The sequence below is a fragment of the Anomaloglossus baeobatrachus genome, chromosome 5, assembly GCF_048569485.1.
Source record: "Anomaloglossus baeobatrachus isolate aAnoBae1 chromosome 5, aAnoBae1.hap1, whole genome shotgun sequence".
Classification (NCBI taxonomy): domain Eukaryota; kingdom Metazoa; phylum Chordata; class Amphibia; order Anura; family Aromobatidae; genus Anomaloglossus; species Anomaloglossus baeobatrachus.
Genome location: NC_134357.1, coordinates 241,908,072 through 241,926,576, shown reverse-complemented (window position 1 = coordinate 241,926,576; position 18,505 = coordinate 241,908,072). Strand labels below are relative to the sequence as shown.

Here is an 18,505-nt window from a genome sequence, read left to right as displayed (position 1 = left end):
TAGCTTTTTAGCATATAACATTTAACTAATTTTCTGTATATCTATATATTATTTTTTTTTCTTCCCAGGTTGTAAAGGAGTAACTGATGAGTCCTTGATGTACTTGCGGCGAGCCCCGAACCTGGCACTTATTGATCTTCGAGGCTGCAAGCAAGTGACAAGGGGAGCATGTGAGGGGTTCATCTCAGACCTGTCTGTCAGCGTCTTGTACTGTATGTCAGATGACAAGCTCATCCAAAGGATCAGCTAGGGTGGGGGGTGTTCTGGAAGTATGGTGCAGGGGGATGCTGTGGTGTTGGAGGATGCACACTGTCCATTACACCTCCTCATTGGGGCTCTCCAGCTCCCTTGCCTCCCTCTCATTCCGACTGAAACAAGGAGCAATAATTGGCGATTTAAGATCCCGCCCTCACATGCCTATGGTGGGGCAACCATGGTGCAAAGACGTGGGCTATATCTGAAACGGGTATTTAAACAGCTGTGGCAGCCTTGTTGGGGTCAGTCACTTCTAGGGCTGAAATCAAGACCTTTAGGACTGGATCTCCATTGTCAGAGTAAAGGAAGACTTTGTATTTTTCTGTTTTGTTTTTTTTGGGGTTTTTTTTTTTTTTGCTTCCTTATTACAGGATAGCTCTTCACCAGACAGTTTAATGGAAAAGCCACCTGAGGAGTGAGCGGGCAGCTCACTTTTGTTTTTCACCTTCTTGTTTGACCATAACATTTTTAATGGTAATGCCTGCCCTTGTTGAGCATTAAAGTTGTGAGTAAGGTTTATTTCTCTGGGTGCTTGGGGTGGAGTGTGTGAGTACGAGAGAGGGAAGGTTGCTTTTTGTTAAATTGTAATTCGGTTAATATTATATTTTTTATTTTTTAACTTAAGATTTTGGTTTGTTGCTTTTTTTTTTTTTTTGTACCCTCTCCCTCTCTCTAGAGAACATAGATGCGGAAGTGCACTCAGCAATGCATTAGTTCCACACACACTGGGCAGCCGTTTGTGCATATATACAGAAATATATATAAATATATACAGAAGCTGATCTGCGCACACACAAGGAGTAATGTGTGCGCCGGCTGCTCCCTTCCCCAGCCCGGGACTAGATTGTATAAAAAGAGCCTGGTTGATATTTTTCTCTGCGGGAGCGGTCTCGCTTTCCCTTTTTTGTTTCTTTTGCAATAAAAAAGAAAAATGACTTAAAAGTGTGGTTTGTGTAGTTTTTATTGTAGTTCATATTATGTAATTTTTCCAATTAAAAAGTGATGTTCGTCAGGAAGGGAACTTCCTTTCTTTCTGTTTCATAAGGCCAGTACTGGAATTGTACATCTCGTATTATAGTATAGGAGTGTAGCATTCTATATTGTCAATAGGACATCCTCACAATAGTTACGATGTATTAAAATCATACCTGGCCTCCGATTAACACCATAGTATTTTCAGCACGAAATGCATAATATACAGAAATGTGGCTTTTTTGCATAATAAAGGTATCATTCCCTCTTGTGCCACAGCCACTATGAGAAAACAAAATTCTGCCATAATTATAGTTATGAGGAAATCGAATTTATTGATCTGCATATCTGCAGGCTTCACTGGAAAATTACCCAGGAACAATTAATTTACCTATGGGTAATCTTTTATTCTTTATAGGCTCATTGTACTTATACATAAGGATACTTCTCTACATAATAGGACACCTTTATGCTAAATATCTAACTATTGATCAATACATGCGCTATTCAACATTGAAATTGCAACACAAAGAAAGAAAAGTTGTGGCATTATGGAAATCACAGGATGGATAGAAAAGTTAATCATATGCAAATGATAAAAAAATGTAAACAATTTGAGTGAATGAGCGCCACATGCAGAAATAATCTCACTTTGTTATAACTAGTTGTATGAGGAACGTTCTGCCATGCTGAATACACTTGAGTGAATCATCAAGATCTGCTGCTGGCCGCTCCTTTGTAATTGACAACCAATGACATCCCAGATGTGATAAATGGAAGACAAGTCTGGAGACGATGCAAGCTTTGGTGCACACTTGGCCCATGTACCGCAACTTGCGGCCTGGTATTTTCATGTTGAAAAATGACTCCTGGGACACATTGGAGAAGCGGCCAGATCACTAGCTCCACAATTGAGCCATTCTGTACTGAAAGTGAAAAGGGATGTCAAATGTAAAAGGTGTCAAACAATGTCTACACAAACCATCAGAAGGTGGTTGCATTAGATTTGTCTACAAGCCAAACTACATCAGTTCCAGTAATAGTAGAGGTCTATTCTCTTATGCTGTGATTTTCATGTTTCACTTGCATGCAATGATAGCAGGAGATTGGTCTGGGTGCCCCAAATGTTGCTTGTGCTAGTGCCTGCAGCATCTCCAGACTTTTCTCCCATGGAGCATATCTAGGATGTCATCGGTTAGCAATTAGAAGGGTAGCTTCCAGCAGCAGATCTTGATGATTTCCCAAGTGCATTTATAGTGGCAGATCATTCCTCAGACAACTATTAACATCAGTGATTGTGTCTTAAGTGCATGTGTATGTGTATATGTATGTGTGTATATATATAGTTTTTTTTTATATATATTTTTCCATTGAAAGAGCCTTGGCTTGTGCTTTGCTGGACAAGTTGTAGTTTTGAATAACACCATTGAATAACACCATGGAATGGACTGAAAAACATGAAAAAAAATTCCCAAGTGCTATGAAATTTTTAAAAAAAAATGCAACTCCATCATGTTTTGGTTTGGTTTTCTTATTGGCTATTGCATGGTAAAAATTACCTGGGAATGTGATTTTCCAGTTCAGTACAATTAACGCCAATACCCAACTTAAGTAATTACTCAAATTATATGTATATATACAGTATATAAACAGTATATAGTGTGTGCGTGTGGATATATATATATATATATATATATATATATATATATATATATATATATATATATATATATATATATATATATTCTCTATAATTGGCTTAGTCTGTCCGTCTTGCTCCAAAATTGTGTCCTTACGGTGACAACCAGCGGATTGGCCGCTGGGCTCGGCATGGCCCCATCACCCCAACACGGATTGGCCGCTCGGCTCGCCCTGGCCCCGCCCCCCCCCATGGATTGGCCGCTCGCCCTGGCCCCCTGCACGCATTGGACGCTTGGCCAGGCCCCGCCCCCTCACGCATTGGATGCTCGCTCTGGCCCCGTCCCCCCACACGCATTCCCCGAACCCACACGGAGACGCCCGACACCCAGGTGACTGCTGCAGCACCCGAAGCCCACACTGCAAGACAAAGTGGAGAAAAGCCACTAGCTTACCCCGCCTCCTGACACACGTGTGCCGGAGCCGGCGTAGGCTGGTATCCATAGTACACATCGGGTAACTATAGAAACCGCTTTCCTTAGTTACCGATGTGTAAGATGGTTACTAGCTTACCCCGGCACACGTCAGCACTGTCGCTTTCCTTTTCTCCACTTTGTCGCATCCGGCGCGCTCCCGTGCACTGTGTACACTACAGTTGCCGCGCGACAACCTCCGATCACGTGTTGTCATGTGACCAGGAAGTTGCGGCGCAGCCACTGTCCTGTACAGTGTACGGCTGCCTTCAGACGTCCGTGTCACACATACCACACATGCAAGTATATATATATATATATATATATATATACATACACACACACATAGCAGACACACATGGATACACCGACGCATACACACATAGCACACATGCATGTATACACACACACTGAGCACATATACACACATAGCAGACACACATGGCTACACTGGGCACATACACACAGCGCACATGCATGTATATACACGCACACACAGCAGACACACATGGATACACTGGGCGCATACACAGCAGACACACATGGATACACCGAGCGCATACACACAGCGCACATGCATGTATATACACACACACATAGCAGACACACATGGATCCACCGAGCGCATACACACAGCGCACATGCATGTATACACACACACACACACTGAGCACATATACACACATAGCAGACATACATAGATACACCGAGCGCATACACATATAGCGCACATGCATGTGTATACACACACACACACACACACACACACACACACACTGAGCACATATACACACATAGCAGACACACATATACACCGAGCGCATACACACATAGCGCACATGCATGTATACACACACAGCAGACACATGGATACACTGTGCGCATACACACAGCGCACATGCATGTACACACACACACACACACATACACACACACATGCTCTGCTGTACACTCACCCAGCGATGCGGTCCCCGGCACTGAAGTCCCCAGCGCTGTTCCTGCTTCCAGCTCCTCAGGGCACTGAATATTCAGTGAGTATAATGAGCGGCGATAAGGAGCGGGAGGCAGAAGAGCCGGAGACAGTATCGCTGGAGAGAAGTAAATATAGAGAATATTTTTATTAAAAAGACCCATATTTTCTATGATATGTTTTACACTGATGTCGCACGGATCACATCAGTGTGCCATCCGTGCTGCCGAAGATACCTGCGTGTGTGCGTGCGGGGTCATGAAAAGTCACACGGTCCGTGTGCAAACATGGACATGTGAAGCACATCATAGAATAACATGGGTACATGTGACATCCGTGTTACAAAACGCATGTCACACGTACCTAAAACACGGACGTCTGAAACCAGCCTACAGGAGCGCGCAGGATCCGACAAAGTCAAGAAAAGCCGGATGTGTGAAACCACTAGCTTACCCCGGCTCCCGGCACACGTGTGCCTGAGCCGGCGTACGCTGGTAACCATGCTACACATCGGGTAACTATAGAAACCGCTTTGCTTAGTTACCCAATGTGTAACATGGTTACTAGCTTACCCCGACTCTCGGCACACGTGTGCCGGAGCCGGCGTACGCTGTTAACCAGTGTACACATTGGGTAACTATGGAAACCACTTTGCATAGTTACCCGATGTGTACCATGGTTACTAGCTTACCCCGGCTCCCTGCCCATTCAGATCATTGGTCTCCCACTGTCAAACACGCCGATGCGTGCTGCACAGCAGGAGACCAACAAGCAAAAAATAAACCAGCACTGTTGCTTTGCATAGTTACCCAATGTGGTTATCAGCTTACCGACGTACGCTGGTAACAAATGGTACACAATCCTGTAACTATGGAAAGCGCTTTCGTTAGTTACCCAATGTGTACCATGGTTAACACCTTACCCCCTGCTCCCGGCACATGTGTGCTTGAGCCGGCGTATGCTGGTAACCATGGTACATATCGGGTAACTAAGCAAAGCGCTTTGCATAGTTACCCAATTGTGTAACATGGTTACCAGTGTACGCCGGCTCCCTGCCCATTCAGATCGTTGGTCTCTCACTGTCAAATACGCCGATGCATGCTGCACAGCGGGAGACCAACGAGCAAGGAATGAACCATCATTATTCAAGACTTGCTGATTATATTATTATTCAATCTGCTACCCTACATACACATTCTAGACTACCCGATACGTTAGAATCGGGCAACCTTCTAGTGTATATATAATATATATATTATACATCGTATTTTTCGCTTTATAAGACGCACCTGATTATAAGACGCACCCCCAAATTTGGTGAAGGAAAAGTTTTGTTTTTTGTTTCTGTTAAATGGGGTCCGACTTATAATGCCAGTGTCCGTCTAACAAATCATATAAGGCAGTCATGGCGAACCTTTTACAGGCCGAGTGCCCAAACTGTAGCCCTAAACCCAATTTTTTTTCCGAAGTGCCAACCAATCCTATTATGTAAATAATTGATTGTAACCTTACCTTTGCAGTCTTCTCTTCTCTTCAGCAGGGAATATCACGCTCATTCGTGCTTACCACACATCGAAGCTGAGCCCCTGCCCTTTCCAGACAAAGCAGTTGGATTGATCTTTCTGGAAAAAATGTCAGCATATTAGACAGAGATTTTAGCCTGGAATGCAATCAGATGTCACCCTGTAATCTACATCTACATTTCAAAGTCTGAACATCTTGAAATCCCATAAAGATGTACGAGTTGCTCCCCTCCCCTTTCATTGTGTAGTTCTGTCCCCCTTCCTGGCCACTTCCTGGTAAACATGTCCCCATGCTGATATATATTTCCTACATTCTGGTATATTTGTCCCCATCATGGCCCCATCCTGGTAAATGTCCTCCATCCTGGTAAATGTACCTTATTCTGGCATGTTCCCCCATGCTGGTAAATGTACCCCTATAAAAATATAGAAATGTGGCACTCCTAATATTGCGCTGGTGCTTGGATAGGGTCCCACCCCAGATCAAAAATTGTCAAAAAAATCCAGCACTCAAAGCATGAAATGAGGTAATTTTTATTTTAATTTTTATAGAATGCAATTTTGTGTCAATTATTGTCAAAAATGTTTAGGTCTTCCGACCTTCATCAGTTTAACACTATAACAGAAAAAAATATATTTAGAATCAATACAAATATTTTCTCCAAAAAGAAATATTCATAACATTCTTAGCATTCAGAACAGCAGAATAAATTCATCAATTGACATTCTAGCCATGCAAATGATAAACAAAAAATCAAAACTAATAATCTGTCAGGTGAGTCACTTCACTAGCAGAAGCATGTCCTCCTAAAAAATAAAGGGGGAAAATAAGTTGTATATGCTGAGCAAGAGAAAGGGAGACAAAAAAAGAAAAAAAAACAAGAAAAAAAGGGGAAGAGGGAGAAACAGGAAAAGACAAAGGCAAGGAACCATACACTGCACCTTTATAAAAATCAGTGAAAAGCTATGCAAAAAGAAAGCAATAGAGAGAAGAGAAAGCCACGTAACAATCTCAGTAAGAAAATCCTATAGACAGGGAAACAAAGGCATAATGACACTCGCCAAAAAGGCTCCAATTCGCATATAAAGATTGCAGGAAGATAAGAAAGACTGCCTGTCCGGGTCTGAGATGTGTGTGATTCCTTTCTCGCCTTTTCATTGGGGGACACAGACAGTGGGCTATATGGTTTCTCCAGGGGAGGCGTGACACTAGGTTTGAAAAAAGTGTTAGCTCCTCCTTCCACAGCATATAACCCCAGGTAGGCGGGAACTAGCTCCGTTTTTTCCTAGTGTCAGCAGGGAGGCTGACATGTCTGGACTGAGCTCCACCAGACGTGCCTCAGGCCAGCCTATTTTTACTTTTTATTTTGTTTTTCTTTTCTTATTCATTCTATTTTTGATTGGGGCAATGCCAGGGTGCCTTGCCACCCCCGTTCCCCCCCGTGTACGGGCAGAGGAAACCTGGCATGCACAAGCCGTCAGTCTTCCCTCGCGCCCAAGTGGTCGGGTCTGCGTACCCCTCCAGGCTCCCTGGAAGCACCTCACAGAGGTAGCTCCAGAGGGCTAAGCAGAGCCGAGCACCTCCTAGCCTTGAGCCGAAGATGCGTCCCCGAGATCCCCGCATCCCATGACCGACGCGTCTTCAGACGGAGCAAGAGCAGGTAGGGAGACGACGAGTCAGTCCCCTGCATCCAAACCGCCGCCTGGAAAGGCGCCGGTGGGGCGATGCAGGCCGTGATCCCGGGGAAGCATCATAAATTTAGCTCCCTGCGTCGGCCTGCATTCTAGCAACGCCCCCTCCACTGCTCCAGAAGCTGCTCCCTCAAGTGGGCCATCTCTCCCCTCCATGCTGCCAGAGAACACTGGACGCCATTACATGTGGGGAGCAGACACGGGTGAGATCGCCTGCTTGGCTCTGCGATTCTGCAGCACTATATACCGCTCTGCTCGGTGGTATATCGCTGTCTTTCTAGCGGTGTGTGTCTGCTGGCTGGCGGTGTATATCAGCTTTTAGCAGTATATACTAACTGTGCCTGTAGGTATATACCGACTGTTTGACAGGGTGTGCTACTTTACTCGGTATATACCGGCTCTGCATAGCAGTCATTTATAATACTGCTAGCAGCTCCTCACCCACAGCAGTCCCTTTATAATACTGCTAGAGGCTCACTGTACTTATTGTGGAACGGTTGCTAACATGCGTAACCACAAGGGTGATAAAGCTTCCCAGGCATCCTCTATGGACCTGTACTATGCTTGTACCACCTGTGAACGCTCGTTTTTGTAATGGCCGAAGCTATCCACTATGCCGGGGCTGCGATGCCCCTACTACCGTGTCACAACAGCCTCCGCTGCCGGACCAGGAGGTCGTGCAGTCTGTGGATTTGGCTGCGGCCACTATCCAGGCAGTACCCCAGTCTGATGACGTTATTCCTGCCTGGGCTCTTCTAATGTCTAAGAGGTTAGATGACCTGGCCGCTCAGATATCCCAGCCTTCCACAGGCTCTCACAGCCTCTCCCCGGCTCAGCTCCCCTAGGGGAGCTCGCCTTCGTCTGGTGTCTTGTTCCCAGTACGTAAAAAGGCTGTCTCCAAAAGGCGCCATTGCGACCGTTACGTCTCGTCCGACTCGGACGATGATGAGTCTGACTCAGGCTCCGTGACCTTTAGTAATCACGATTCCCAAGACTCTGACTCTGATTCAGATGTCCCTTCTGAGTTTAGACCTATGGAAGACACATTAATTTCGGCTGTCAATCACTCTGTCGATTTCTGATCAGCCTTCGGACCCGACATCTCAGTCGGCAATCAAGCGGGCCAAGAAGCCTCCTAAGTCCTTTGCCCAGGATCCGATTTTTCATCAAATCATATCTAAAACGGTGAGATCACCCTGATAGGAGGATTAATAAAAAATCCTCCTCTTCATTCGCTTATCCCTTTCCATCGGAACTGGTTAAGCTCTGGTCAGTACCCCCCGTTGTGGATCCGCCAGTATCCAGGCTGGCTAAACACACGGTTATGTCTGTCTCAGACACCGCGTCTCTCAAGGACTCGTCTGACCGCGCAATTGATGCTGCGGTCAAATCTATTTTCCAGGCTTCCAGCTCCTCTCTGCGCCCCCTGTTTGCCTTGACATGGGTGGCGAGAGCTATGAGTGTGTGGAGTAGGAACATGCGCAAGTTGCTTCGCTCTTGCAATATTCCTTCAGAGGCTCTTGAGATCCTTGATTTGTTCTCTCTAGCCTCTAATTACTTGCTTAGATGCAGCTAGTTTGTCAGCCCTAACGGCAGCCAACGCTGTTTTTGCCCGCAGAGTCCTGTGGCTAAAGATATGGAACGCGGACAGTGCCTCCAAGAAGTCCCTGTCCACACTCCCTTTCCAGGGTCTTCGTCTGTTTGGAGAATCCCTGGACAAGCTTGTATCTGAGACGTTGGGTGGTAAAAGTACCATTCAACCACAAAAGCGGCCTGTATCCAAAAATTTTAAAGTCTTCTTGGCGCAGGCAGTCATTTCGGCCCGCCCCCCAAAAACCATCACAGGGGTCGTCGCAACGCTCAGATCGGGGATCCGGTCCCTTAAGGGACTCTTCCTGGCGTTCCCACTCCAGGCAATCTAAACCCAAGGGACCTCGCCCCGCGAAGGCCCCTTCAGCATGACGCCGGGTATCCCTCAGAGCCGACTCCTGTTAGAGGGCGGCTTCTGCTTTTTCGGGATATCTGGCTAGACCATACTCGCGATGCTTGGGTTCGAGAAATCGTCACCTCAGGTTACAAGATCGATTTCCATTCCCTACTGGCCAACAGGTTTCTGCGTTCTCGGCTTCCAAAGTCCACAACGTAAAGCCAGGCCTTATTTCAGGCCATAGCCTCTTTACAGGAAGCAAACGTTATCATTCCAGTGCCCCTGGAACAGCGCAGCAAAGGTTTCTATTCAAACCTCTTTGTCGTCCCCAAAAAAAAAAAAAGATGGCTCTGTCCGTCCTATCCTGGACCTCAACAGGCTAAACAGGTCCGTACGGATTCGGACCTTCCGAATGGAATCATTGCGAGCCGTACTAGCTGCTATGGAACCGGGAGAATTCCTAGTTTCCATAGACATTCAAGATGCTTATTTACACATTCCCATATGTGTATCGCATCAACGGTTCCTTCGTTTTGCCGTAGGATACCGTCATTTCCAATTCAGGGCCCTTCCCTTTGGACTGGCTACTGCGCCTCGGGTCTTCACCAAGGTCATGGCGGTCGTCATGTCCATTTTGCACCCCAGAGGCGTTCTGGTCGTTCCTATTTGGACGACCTACTTGTCAAGGGGAGCTCTCCTCGAGTTTGCTCAGAAAGCGTGCAAATTTGCCCAGACACTCTCAAGGCTAGGGTGGCTTCTCAACTTCAACAAGTCATCCCTCATTCCTCATCAGCGCATCACCTTTTTAGGTATCCTAATAGACACGGTTCAGGCCTGGGGTTTTTCTTCCAGAAGACAAGAGGTCTTCCCTGATCCGGGCCGCCCAATCCCTCCGCTCCCGCCGTTACCCATCCCTCCGGAGTGGGATGAGAGTGTTAGGCAAGATGGTAGCAGTCATGGAAGCCGTGTCGTTTGCCCAATTCCATTTGCGCCCTCTGCAATTGAATCTTCTGTCCTCTTGGGACAAGAATCCAGCCTCTCTAGACCGGTCAGTCCGCTTATCTCGGACTGCCCTCAGCTCCCTCGTCTGGTGGACTCAGGTCTCATCCCTATCTCAGGGGAAGTCCTTCCGCCCTGTCCACTGACACGTAGTCATGACAGATGCCAGCCTGTTAGGCTGGGGGGAGGTGTTTCTCCACCACACTGCTCACGGACGCTGGTCTCACCCCGAGCGATCCCTTCATATCAACGTTCTGGAGATCAGGGCCATATTTCTGGACCTTCAGACCTTTCAACCCTTGCTTCTGGGCCTTCCGGTTCGGATCCAGTCAGACAATGCCACGGCTGTGGCTTACGTCAACCGTCAGGGAGGAACTCGCAGCAGGGCAGTGATGAAAGAAGTATCCAGGATTCTTCTTTGGGCAGAGATGCACATTCCCATTATTTCAGCTGTCCATATTCCGGGGGTAGACAACTGGGCCGCAGACTTTCTCAGCAGGCAAGGTCTAGCGGCAGGGGAATGGTCCCTCCACGACGAGGTGTTCCATCAGATCACTCTTCATTGGGGGCTCCCAGATGTGGACCTCATGGCGTCTCGGCTAAACGCCAAAGTACATCCCTTCGTATCCCGGTCGAGAGACCCGCTAGCGCTCGGCTCCGACGCTCTAGTCCTCCCGTGGTCGCAGTTTCACCTGCCATACGTTTTCCTTCCGTTCCCTCTCATTCCGAGAGTAATCAAGAAAATCAAAGTGGAGGGAATCCCGGTAATCCTCGTGGCCCCGGACTGGCCCAGAAGAGCCTGATTTCCAGAGCTCATCCACATTCTCGGCGACACTCCCTGGCGTCTTCTCGACCGCCCGGATCTTCTGTCGCAAGGTCCAATATTCCACCAGAATACAGCACAGCTATATTTGACGGCGTGGAGCTTGAATCCTTGATTCTAGCCAAGTCTCATCTTCTTCCAGGGTAGTTCATACCATGCTTAATGCTCGCAAGCCTTCCTCCGCCAGAATTTATCACAGGAAGACCTATCTGTCCTGGTGTGACCATCATAATCGGTCGCCCCTGACCTTTTCAATCCCTAATGTTCTTGCCTTTTTGCAAGATGGTATGGACTCTGGTCTTGCTCTCAATACCCTTAAAGGACAAGTTTCTGCCTTGTCAATTTTTTTCCAGAAGCAGCTGGCTTCTCGCCCTCAGGTCCGTACCTTTCTTCAAGGGGTGGCGCCCCTTAGATCCCTAGGATCTGAATTTGGTTCTCGGAGCACTTCAGCTTCCTCCTTTCAAACCCTTGAGAGAAATCTCTCTTCAACGGCTGTCTTGGAAAGTTGCCTTTTTAGTCGCTATTACCTCTATCAGGCGAGTGTCCGAACTGGCAGCTCTGTCCTGTCGCTCACCTTACCTGATATTCCATCATGATAAGGTGGTCCTTCGGCCTTCCCCCGCCTTCCTTCCGAAGGTCGTATCCTCTTTCCACCTGAACGAGGACATTGTGTTGCCGTCATTCTGCCCGGCCCTGGTCCACTCCTTTTGAGAAAGCCCTTCACACTCTCGATCTTGTCAGGGCTCTGTGGATCTACATCTCCAGAACAGCGCCGTTGCGCAAGTCCGATGCCCTTTTTGTCCTCTCAGAAGGACACAAAAAGGGAGACCGGGCTTCCAAATCCACGATTTCTCGATGGATCAGGACTGCCATGTGTGAAACTTACAAAACGCGAGGTGTTGTTCCTCCTCAATCTGTGCAGGCCCACTCTACACGAGCAGTGGGTGCCTCCTGGGCTATCCGCCATCAGGCTTTGGTGGCCCAATTTTGCAAGGCCGCTACCTGCTCCAGTGTGCACACGTTTACAAAATTCTACAGAGTGCATACGCATGCCTCCGCGGATGCTGCTCTTGGAAGACAAGTCCTTCAGGCGGCAGTGGCCCATTTAGAAGTGGCCACTGCTCGTTTTTTTTTACCGTGTTTGTTATGTGTTCACTGCAGTTGCAGTTGTTAGCTCTTAGTCTGATGTTATACACTGTTAATAGTTCAGTTCCCACCCAGGGACTGCTTTGGGACGTCCCACTGTCTGTGTCCCCCAATGAAAAGGCGAGAAAGGAAAGGACATTTTTGTGTACTCATCGTAAAATGTCTTTCTTGGAGCCTTTCATTGGGGGACACAGCTCCCGCCCTTGTGGTTTTGGTTGTCCTTCTCCTACTGCTTTTACAACAAACTGAGCTAGTTCCCGCCTAGCTGGGGTTATATGCTGTGGGAGGAGCAGCTAACACTTTTTTCAAACGTAGTGTCACACCTCCCCTGGAGACACCATATAACCCACTGTCTGTGTCCCCAATGAAAGGCTCCAAGAAAGACATTTTACGGTGAGTACACAATGTCCTTTTCACAGCATGATGGCCAGGTTTAAATAGACCGCTTGATTAGCAAATGACTCATAACGGAACGTCACTTAAAGACAAGCGCAAGGAACCATACACTGCACCTTTATAAAAGCTATACACAAAGAAAAGAAAGCAATAGAGACAAGAGAGAGCCATGTAACAATCTCAGTAAGAAAATCCTATAGACAGGAAAATAAAGGCATAAAACCGCTAAGCCTCAATGAAAAGCATACAGTTAGGTCCAGAAATATTTGGACAGTGACACAATTTTCGCGAGTTGGGCTCTGCATGCCACCACATTGGATTTGAAATGAAACTTCTACAACAGAATTCAAGTGCAGATTGTAACGTTTAATTTGAAGGTTTGAACAAAAATATCTGATAGAAATTGTAGGAATTGTACACATTTCTTTACAAACACTCCACATTTTAGGAGGTCAAAAGTAATTGGACAAATAAACCAAACCCAAACAAAATATTTTTATTTTCAATATTTTGTTGCGAATCCTTTGGAGGCAATCACTGCCTTAAGTCTGGAACCCATGGACATCACCAAACGCTGGGTTTCCTCCTTCTTAATGCTTTGCCAGGCCTTTACATCCGCAGCCTTCAGGTCTTGCTTATTTGTGGGTCTTTCCGTCTTAAGTCTGGATTTGAGCAAGTGAAATGCATGCTCAATTGGGTTAAGATCTGGTGATTGACTTGGCCATTGCAGAATGTTCCACTTTTTTGCACTCATGAACTCCTGGGTAGCTTTGGCTGTATGCTTGGGGTCATTGTCCATCTGTACTATGAAGCGCCGTCCGATCAACTTTGCGGCATTTGGCTGAATCTGGGCTGAAAGTATATCCTGGTACACTTCAGAATTCATCCGGCTACTCTTGTCTGCTGTTATGTCATCAATAAACACAAGTGACCCAGTGCCATTGAAAGCCATGCATGCCCATGCCATCACGTTGCCTCCACCATGTTTTACAGAGGATGTGGTGTGCCTTGGATCATGTGCCATTCCCTTTCTTCTCCAAACTTTTTTCTTCCCATCATTCTGGTACAGGTTGATCTTGGTCTCATCTGTCCATAGAATACTTTTCCAGAACTGAGCTGGCTTCATGAGGTGTTTTTCAGCAAATTTAACTCTGGCCTATTTTTGGAATTGATGAATGGTTTGCATCTAGATGTGACCCTTTGTATTTACTTTCATGGGGTCTTCTCTTTACTGTTGACTTAGAGACAGATACACCTACTTCACTGAGAGTGTTCTGGACTTCAGTTGATGTTGTGATCAGGTTCTTCTTCACCAAAGAAAGTATGCGGCGATCATCCACCACTGTTGTCATCCGTGGACACCCAGGCCTTTTTGAGTTCCCAAGCTCACCAGTCAATTCCTTTTTTCTCAGAATGTACCCGACTGTTGATTTTGCTACTCCAAGCATGTCTGCTATCTCTCTGATGGATTTTTTCTTTTTTTTTCAGCCTCAGGATGTTCTGCTTCACCTCAATTGAGAGTTCCTTAGACCGCATGTTGTCTGGTCACAGCAACAGCTTCCAAATGCAAAACCACACACCTGTAATCAACCCCAGACCTTTTAACTACTTCATTGATTACAGGTTAACGAGGGAGACGCCTTCAGAGTTAATTGCAGCCCTTAGAGTCCCTTGTCCAATTACTTTTGGTCCCTTGAAAAAGAGGAGGCTATGCATTACAGAGCTATGATTCCTAAACCCTTTCTCCGATTTGGATGTGAAAACTCTCATATTGCAGCTGGGAGTGTGCACTTTCAGCCCATATTATATATATAATTGTATTTCTGAACATGTTTTTGTAAACAGCTAAAATAACAAAACTTGTGTCACTGTCCAAATATTTCTGGACCTAACTGTATATGGATGGAAATAACGGTTTAAATGGGCTAAATGACAGAACAAAATACATCATGATTAATGGATTACAAACAAAAGCGGCAATTGGAGCCTTCTAGATGAGTGTTTACTCTAATGTGAAAATAAGAATGAAAACAATACTGTCCGTTACAACAACGGAGGATAAAAGACCAACATGTTCTGCTGAGAGTACATGTTATACAAATATAGAGATAAGGCTATTTAATATGGAAATATTTATGAGTATGTAAATAAACACAAAAGAATTAAGAAAAAAGAATAAAAAATAAGAATCCAAAAAGGACTCGGAGTGGTGTATTTAGCTGAGATCAAAATTAGAAATATAAATTATCATCATCAGATTATGAATTTGGGATGATTGAACTAACTTTTAAGGGGGCATGAGGGAAGAAGGGGGAGGGGAAGTGGGGAAAGACGTTGAGAGGGGAAAAGAGGAAGGAAAAAAGGAAGTGAAAAAAGAAGGAAAAAAGGAAAATTGAGAAAAAATATGGAAGTATAGGGCAAATAAAGGGAATTAAAAGTACCTAAATAGACCGGCCATCATCGAAACAGTGATCAACTCTTCTGTAGAGAAATAGTGAAAAAACAATTCAAAACCTATAAAAAACTGGACGTATCGAAATCGCGATTAAGGCCCTTAGGCTCCAAAGTTTGAAGCGTAAAAATCCAATACGCTTCCTTTTGTTTTAAAGTTTTAATCATATCACCTCCTCTCCTATGTGGTAAGACCTGTTCTAGAACCTGAAACCGTAACTGACTAAAGGTGGCTTTACACACTGCAACATCGCAAACGACATCGCTGTAACGTCACCGGTTTTGTGACGTAATAGCGACCTCCCCAGCGACATTGCAGTGTGTGAAACACATCAGCGACCTGGCCCCTGCTGTGAAGTTGCTGATCGCTACAAATCGTTCAGGACCATTCTTTGGTCCTTTGTTTCCCGCTGTGCAGCATGATCGCTAGAAAGTTTCAGTGTGTAAAGGGGACTTAAAACACTGGAAACGAGTGATGTGTCACAATATCTGTCAATCACTATTCTCTGTCAGTTGGTCTCTCCCTCTCGGTCTCTATTCTCTCTCTGTCGGTCCGTCACTATCTCTGTCCCTCTCTCACAGTCTGTCGGTCATTTTCCCCTCCTCTCTCATACTCACCGATCCCCGGAGCGGCGCTGCACGGCATTCACACTGCTGCGGCGGATTTTACTATTTTGAAAAAGCCGGCCGCTCCTTAAACAATTTCGTATTCCCTACTTTCCCCGCCCACAGGCGCCTATGATTGTTTGCAGTGAGACACACCCCCATGCTGAGTGACAGGTGTCTCACTGCACCCAATCACAGCAGCCGGTGGGCGTGTCACTATGGAGTATAGAAATAAATAAATAATTTAAAAAAAACGGCGTGCGGTCCCCCCCCCCCCATTTTAATACCAGCCAGATAAAGCCATACGGCTGAAGGCTGGTATTCTCAGGATGGGGAGCTCCACGTTATGGGGAGCCCCCCAGCCTAACAATATCAGTCAGCAGCCGCCCAGAATTGCCGCATACATTATATGCGACAGTTCTGGGACTGTACCCGGCTCTTCCCGATTTGCCCTGGTGCGTTGGCAAATCGGGGTAATAAGGAGTTATTGGCAGCCCATAGCTGCCAATAAGTCCTAGATTAATCATGTCAGGCGTCTCCACGAGATACCTTCCATGATTACTCTGTAAATTACAGTAAATAAACACACACACCCGAAAAAATCATTTTTTAAAAATAAAAAACACAAACAAATTCCCTCATCACCAATTTAATCAGCCCCAAAAAGCCCTCCTTGTCCGGCGTAATCCACGGACCTCCAGCGTCGCTTCCAGCTCTGCTGCATGGAGGTGACAGGAGCTACAGAAGACACCGCCGCTCCTGTCACCTCCACGCAGCAAATGAAGAGAGCCGCGCGATCGGCTGAGCTGTCACTGAGGTTACCCGCTGTCACTGGATCCAGCGGTGGCCGCGGGTAACCTCAGTGACAGCTCAGCTGATCGCGCTACTCACCGCCGCTCCGGTCAGCTCCACGCAGCAACTGAGGTGAGTAGTGCGATCAGCTGAGCTGTCACTGAGGTTACCCGCGGCCACCGCTGGATCCAGTAACAGCGGGTAACCTCAGTGACAGCTCAGCTGATCGCGCAGCTCTCTTCATTAGCTGCGTGGAGGTGACAGGAGCGGCGGTGTCTTCTGTAGCTCCTGTCACCTGCATGCAGCAGAGCTAGAAGCGACGCTGGAGGTCCGTGGATTACGCCGGACATGGAGGGCTTTTTGGGGCTGATTAAATTGGTGATGAGGGAATTTGTTTGTGTTTTTTATTTCTAATAAATGATTTTTTCGGGGGTGTGTGTTTATTTACTGTAATTTACAGAGTAATCATGGAAGGTATCTCGTGGAGACGCCTGACATGATTAATCTAGGACTTATTGGCAGCTATGGGCTGCCAATAACTCCTTATTACCCCGATTTGCCAACGCACCAGGGCAAATCGGGAAGAGCCGGGTACAGTCCCAGAACTGTCGCATATAATGTATGCGGCAATTCTGGGCGGCTGCTGACTGATATTGTTAGGCTGGGGGGCTCCCCATAACGTGGCGCTCCCCATCCTGAGAATACCAGCCTTCAGCCGTATGGCTTTATGTGGCTGGTATTAAATTTGGGGGGAACCGCACGCCGTTTTTTTTAATTATTTATTTCTATACTCCATAGTGACACGCCCACCGGCTGCTGTGATTGGGTGCAGTGAGACACCTGTCACTCAGCGTGGGGGGGTGTCTCACTGCAACCAATCATAGGCGCCTGTGGGCGGGGAAAGTAGGGAATACGAAATTGTTTAATGAGCGGCCGGCTTTTTCAAAATAGTAAAAGCCGCCGCAGCAGTGTGAATGCTGTGCAGCGCCGCGCCGGGGATCGGTGAGTATGAGAGAGGAGGGGAAAATGACCGACAGACTGTGAGAGAGGGACAGAGATAGTGACGGACCGACAGAGAGAGAATAGAGACCGAGAGGGAGAGACCGACTGACAGAGAATAGTGATTGACAGATATTTTGACACATCACTCGTTTCCAGTGTTTGACTAGCTAGGTCGTTCTGCAGGTCCGGATCGCTGTTGCGTCGTTGGCCAGGTTTGCCTGTTTGACAGCTCACCAGAGACTCACCAGAGACTTTGTATCGATCCCGGCCAGGTTGGGATCGCTGGTGGGATCGCTGAAAGTCTCAGTGTGTAAAGGGGCCTTAACAGTATGGCCTTGTTTGTGAAAATGAAATAGAAGTGGTAACGTCAACCTTTCACATCTAATAGTAGATTTGTGTTGTGATATACGTTCCTTCACAGATTGAGTTGTCTCGCCTACATATAGTAGGCCACAAGGACACTTAATCACATACACCACAAAGGATGTATCGCAGGTGAAGAAGCCTCTAATGGGGTAACCCCGACCACTGTAGGGATGCAGAACCTTTTCACCCTTTAACACATTGCTACATTGTGGGCAACTTAAACATGGAAATGTAACCCGTCTTTGGGTAAATAAATGAGTTTGAACAGGTCCAGTAGAACTGGTACCCATATCTGCCCTGACCAATTTGTTACTTAAATTAGATGGTCGTCTAAAACAAGGAAGAAAGGGTGATTTAAATTCTTCCACCTCCGGATACCCTTTATGTAGAATGTTCCAATGTCTCCTAATGAACCTGTGAATTTTATAAGAAAAGGGATGGTAAGTATGTACAAAGGCTAAACGTTTGTCTTTA

At 46.4% G+C, this 18,505-nt stretch overlaps 1 protein-coding gene across 5 annotated transcripts in view; it reads left to right on the top strand.

Annotated features, from left to right (window-relative positions):
* KDM2A (lysine demethylase 2A) overlaps positions 1-1,197 on the top strand; it is a 211,585-nt gene extending 210,388 nt beyond the window's left edge. For all 5 annotated transcript variants that reach the window (XM_075349289.1, XM_075349288.1, XM_075349287.1 and 2 more), the window contains one exon: positions 69-1,197. In XM_075349289.1, the coding sequence (XP_075205404.1) occupies positions 69-250 (182 nt within the window). In that variant the 3' untranslated portion in view covers positions 251-1,197. The remainder of the gene's footprint in view (positions 1-68) is intronic.
* The last annotated feature ends 17,308 nt before the right edge of the window (positions 1,198-18,505 follow it).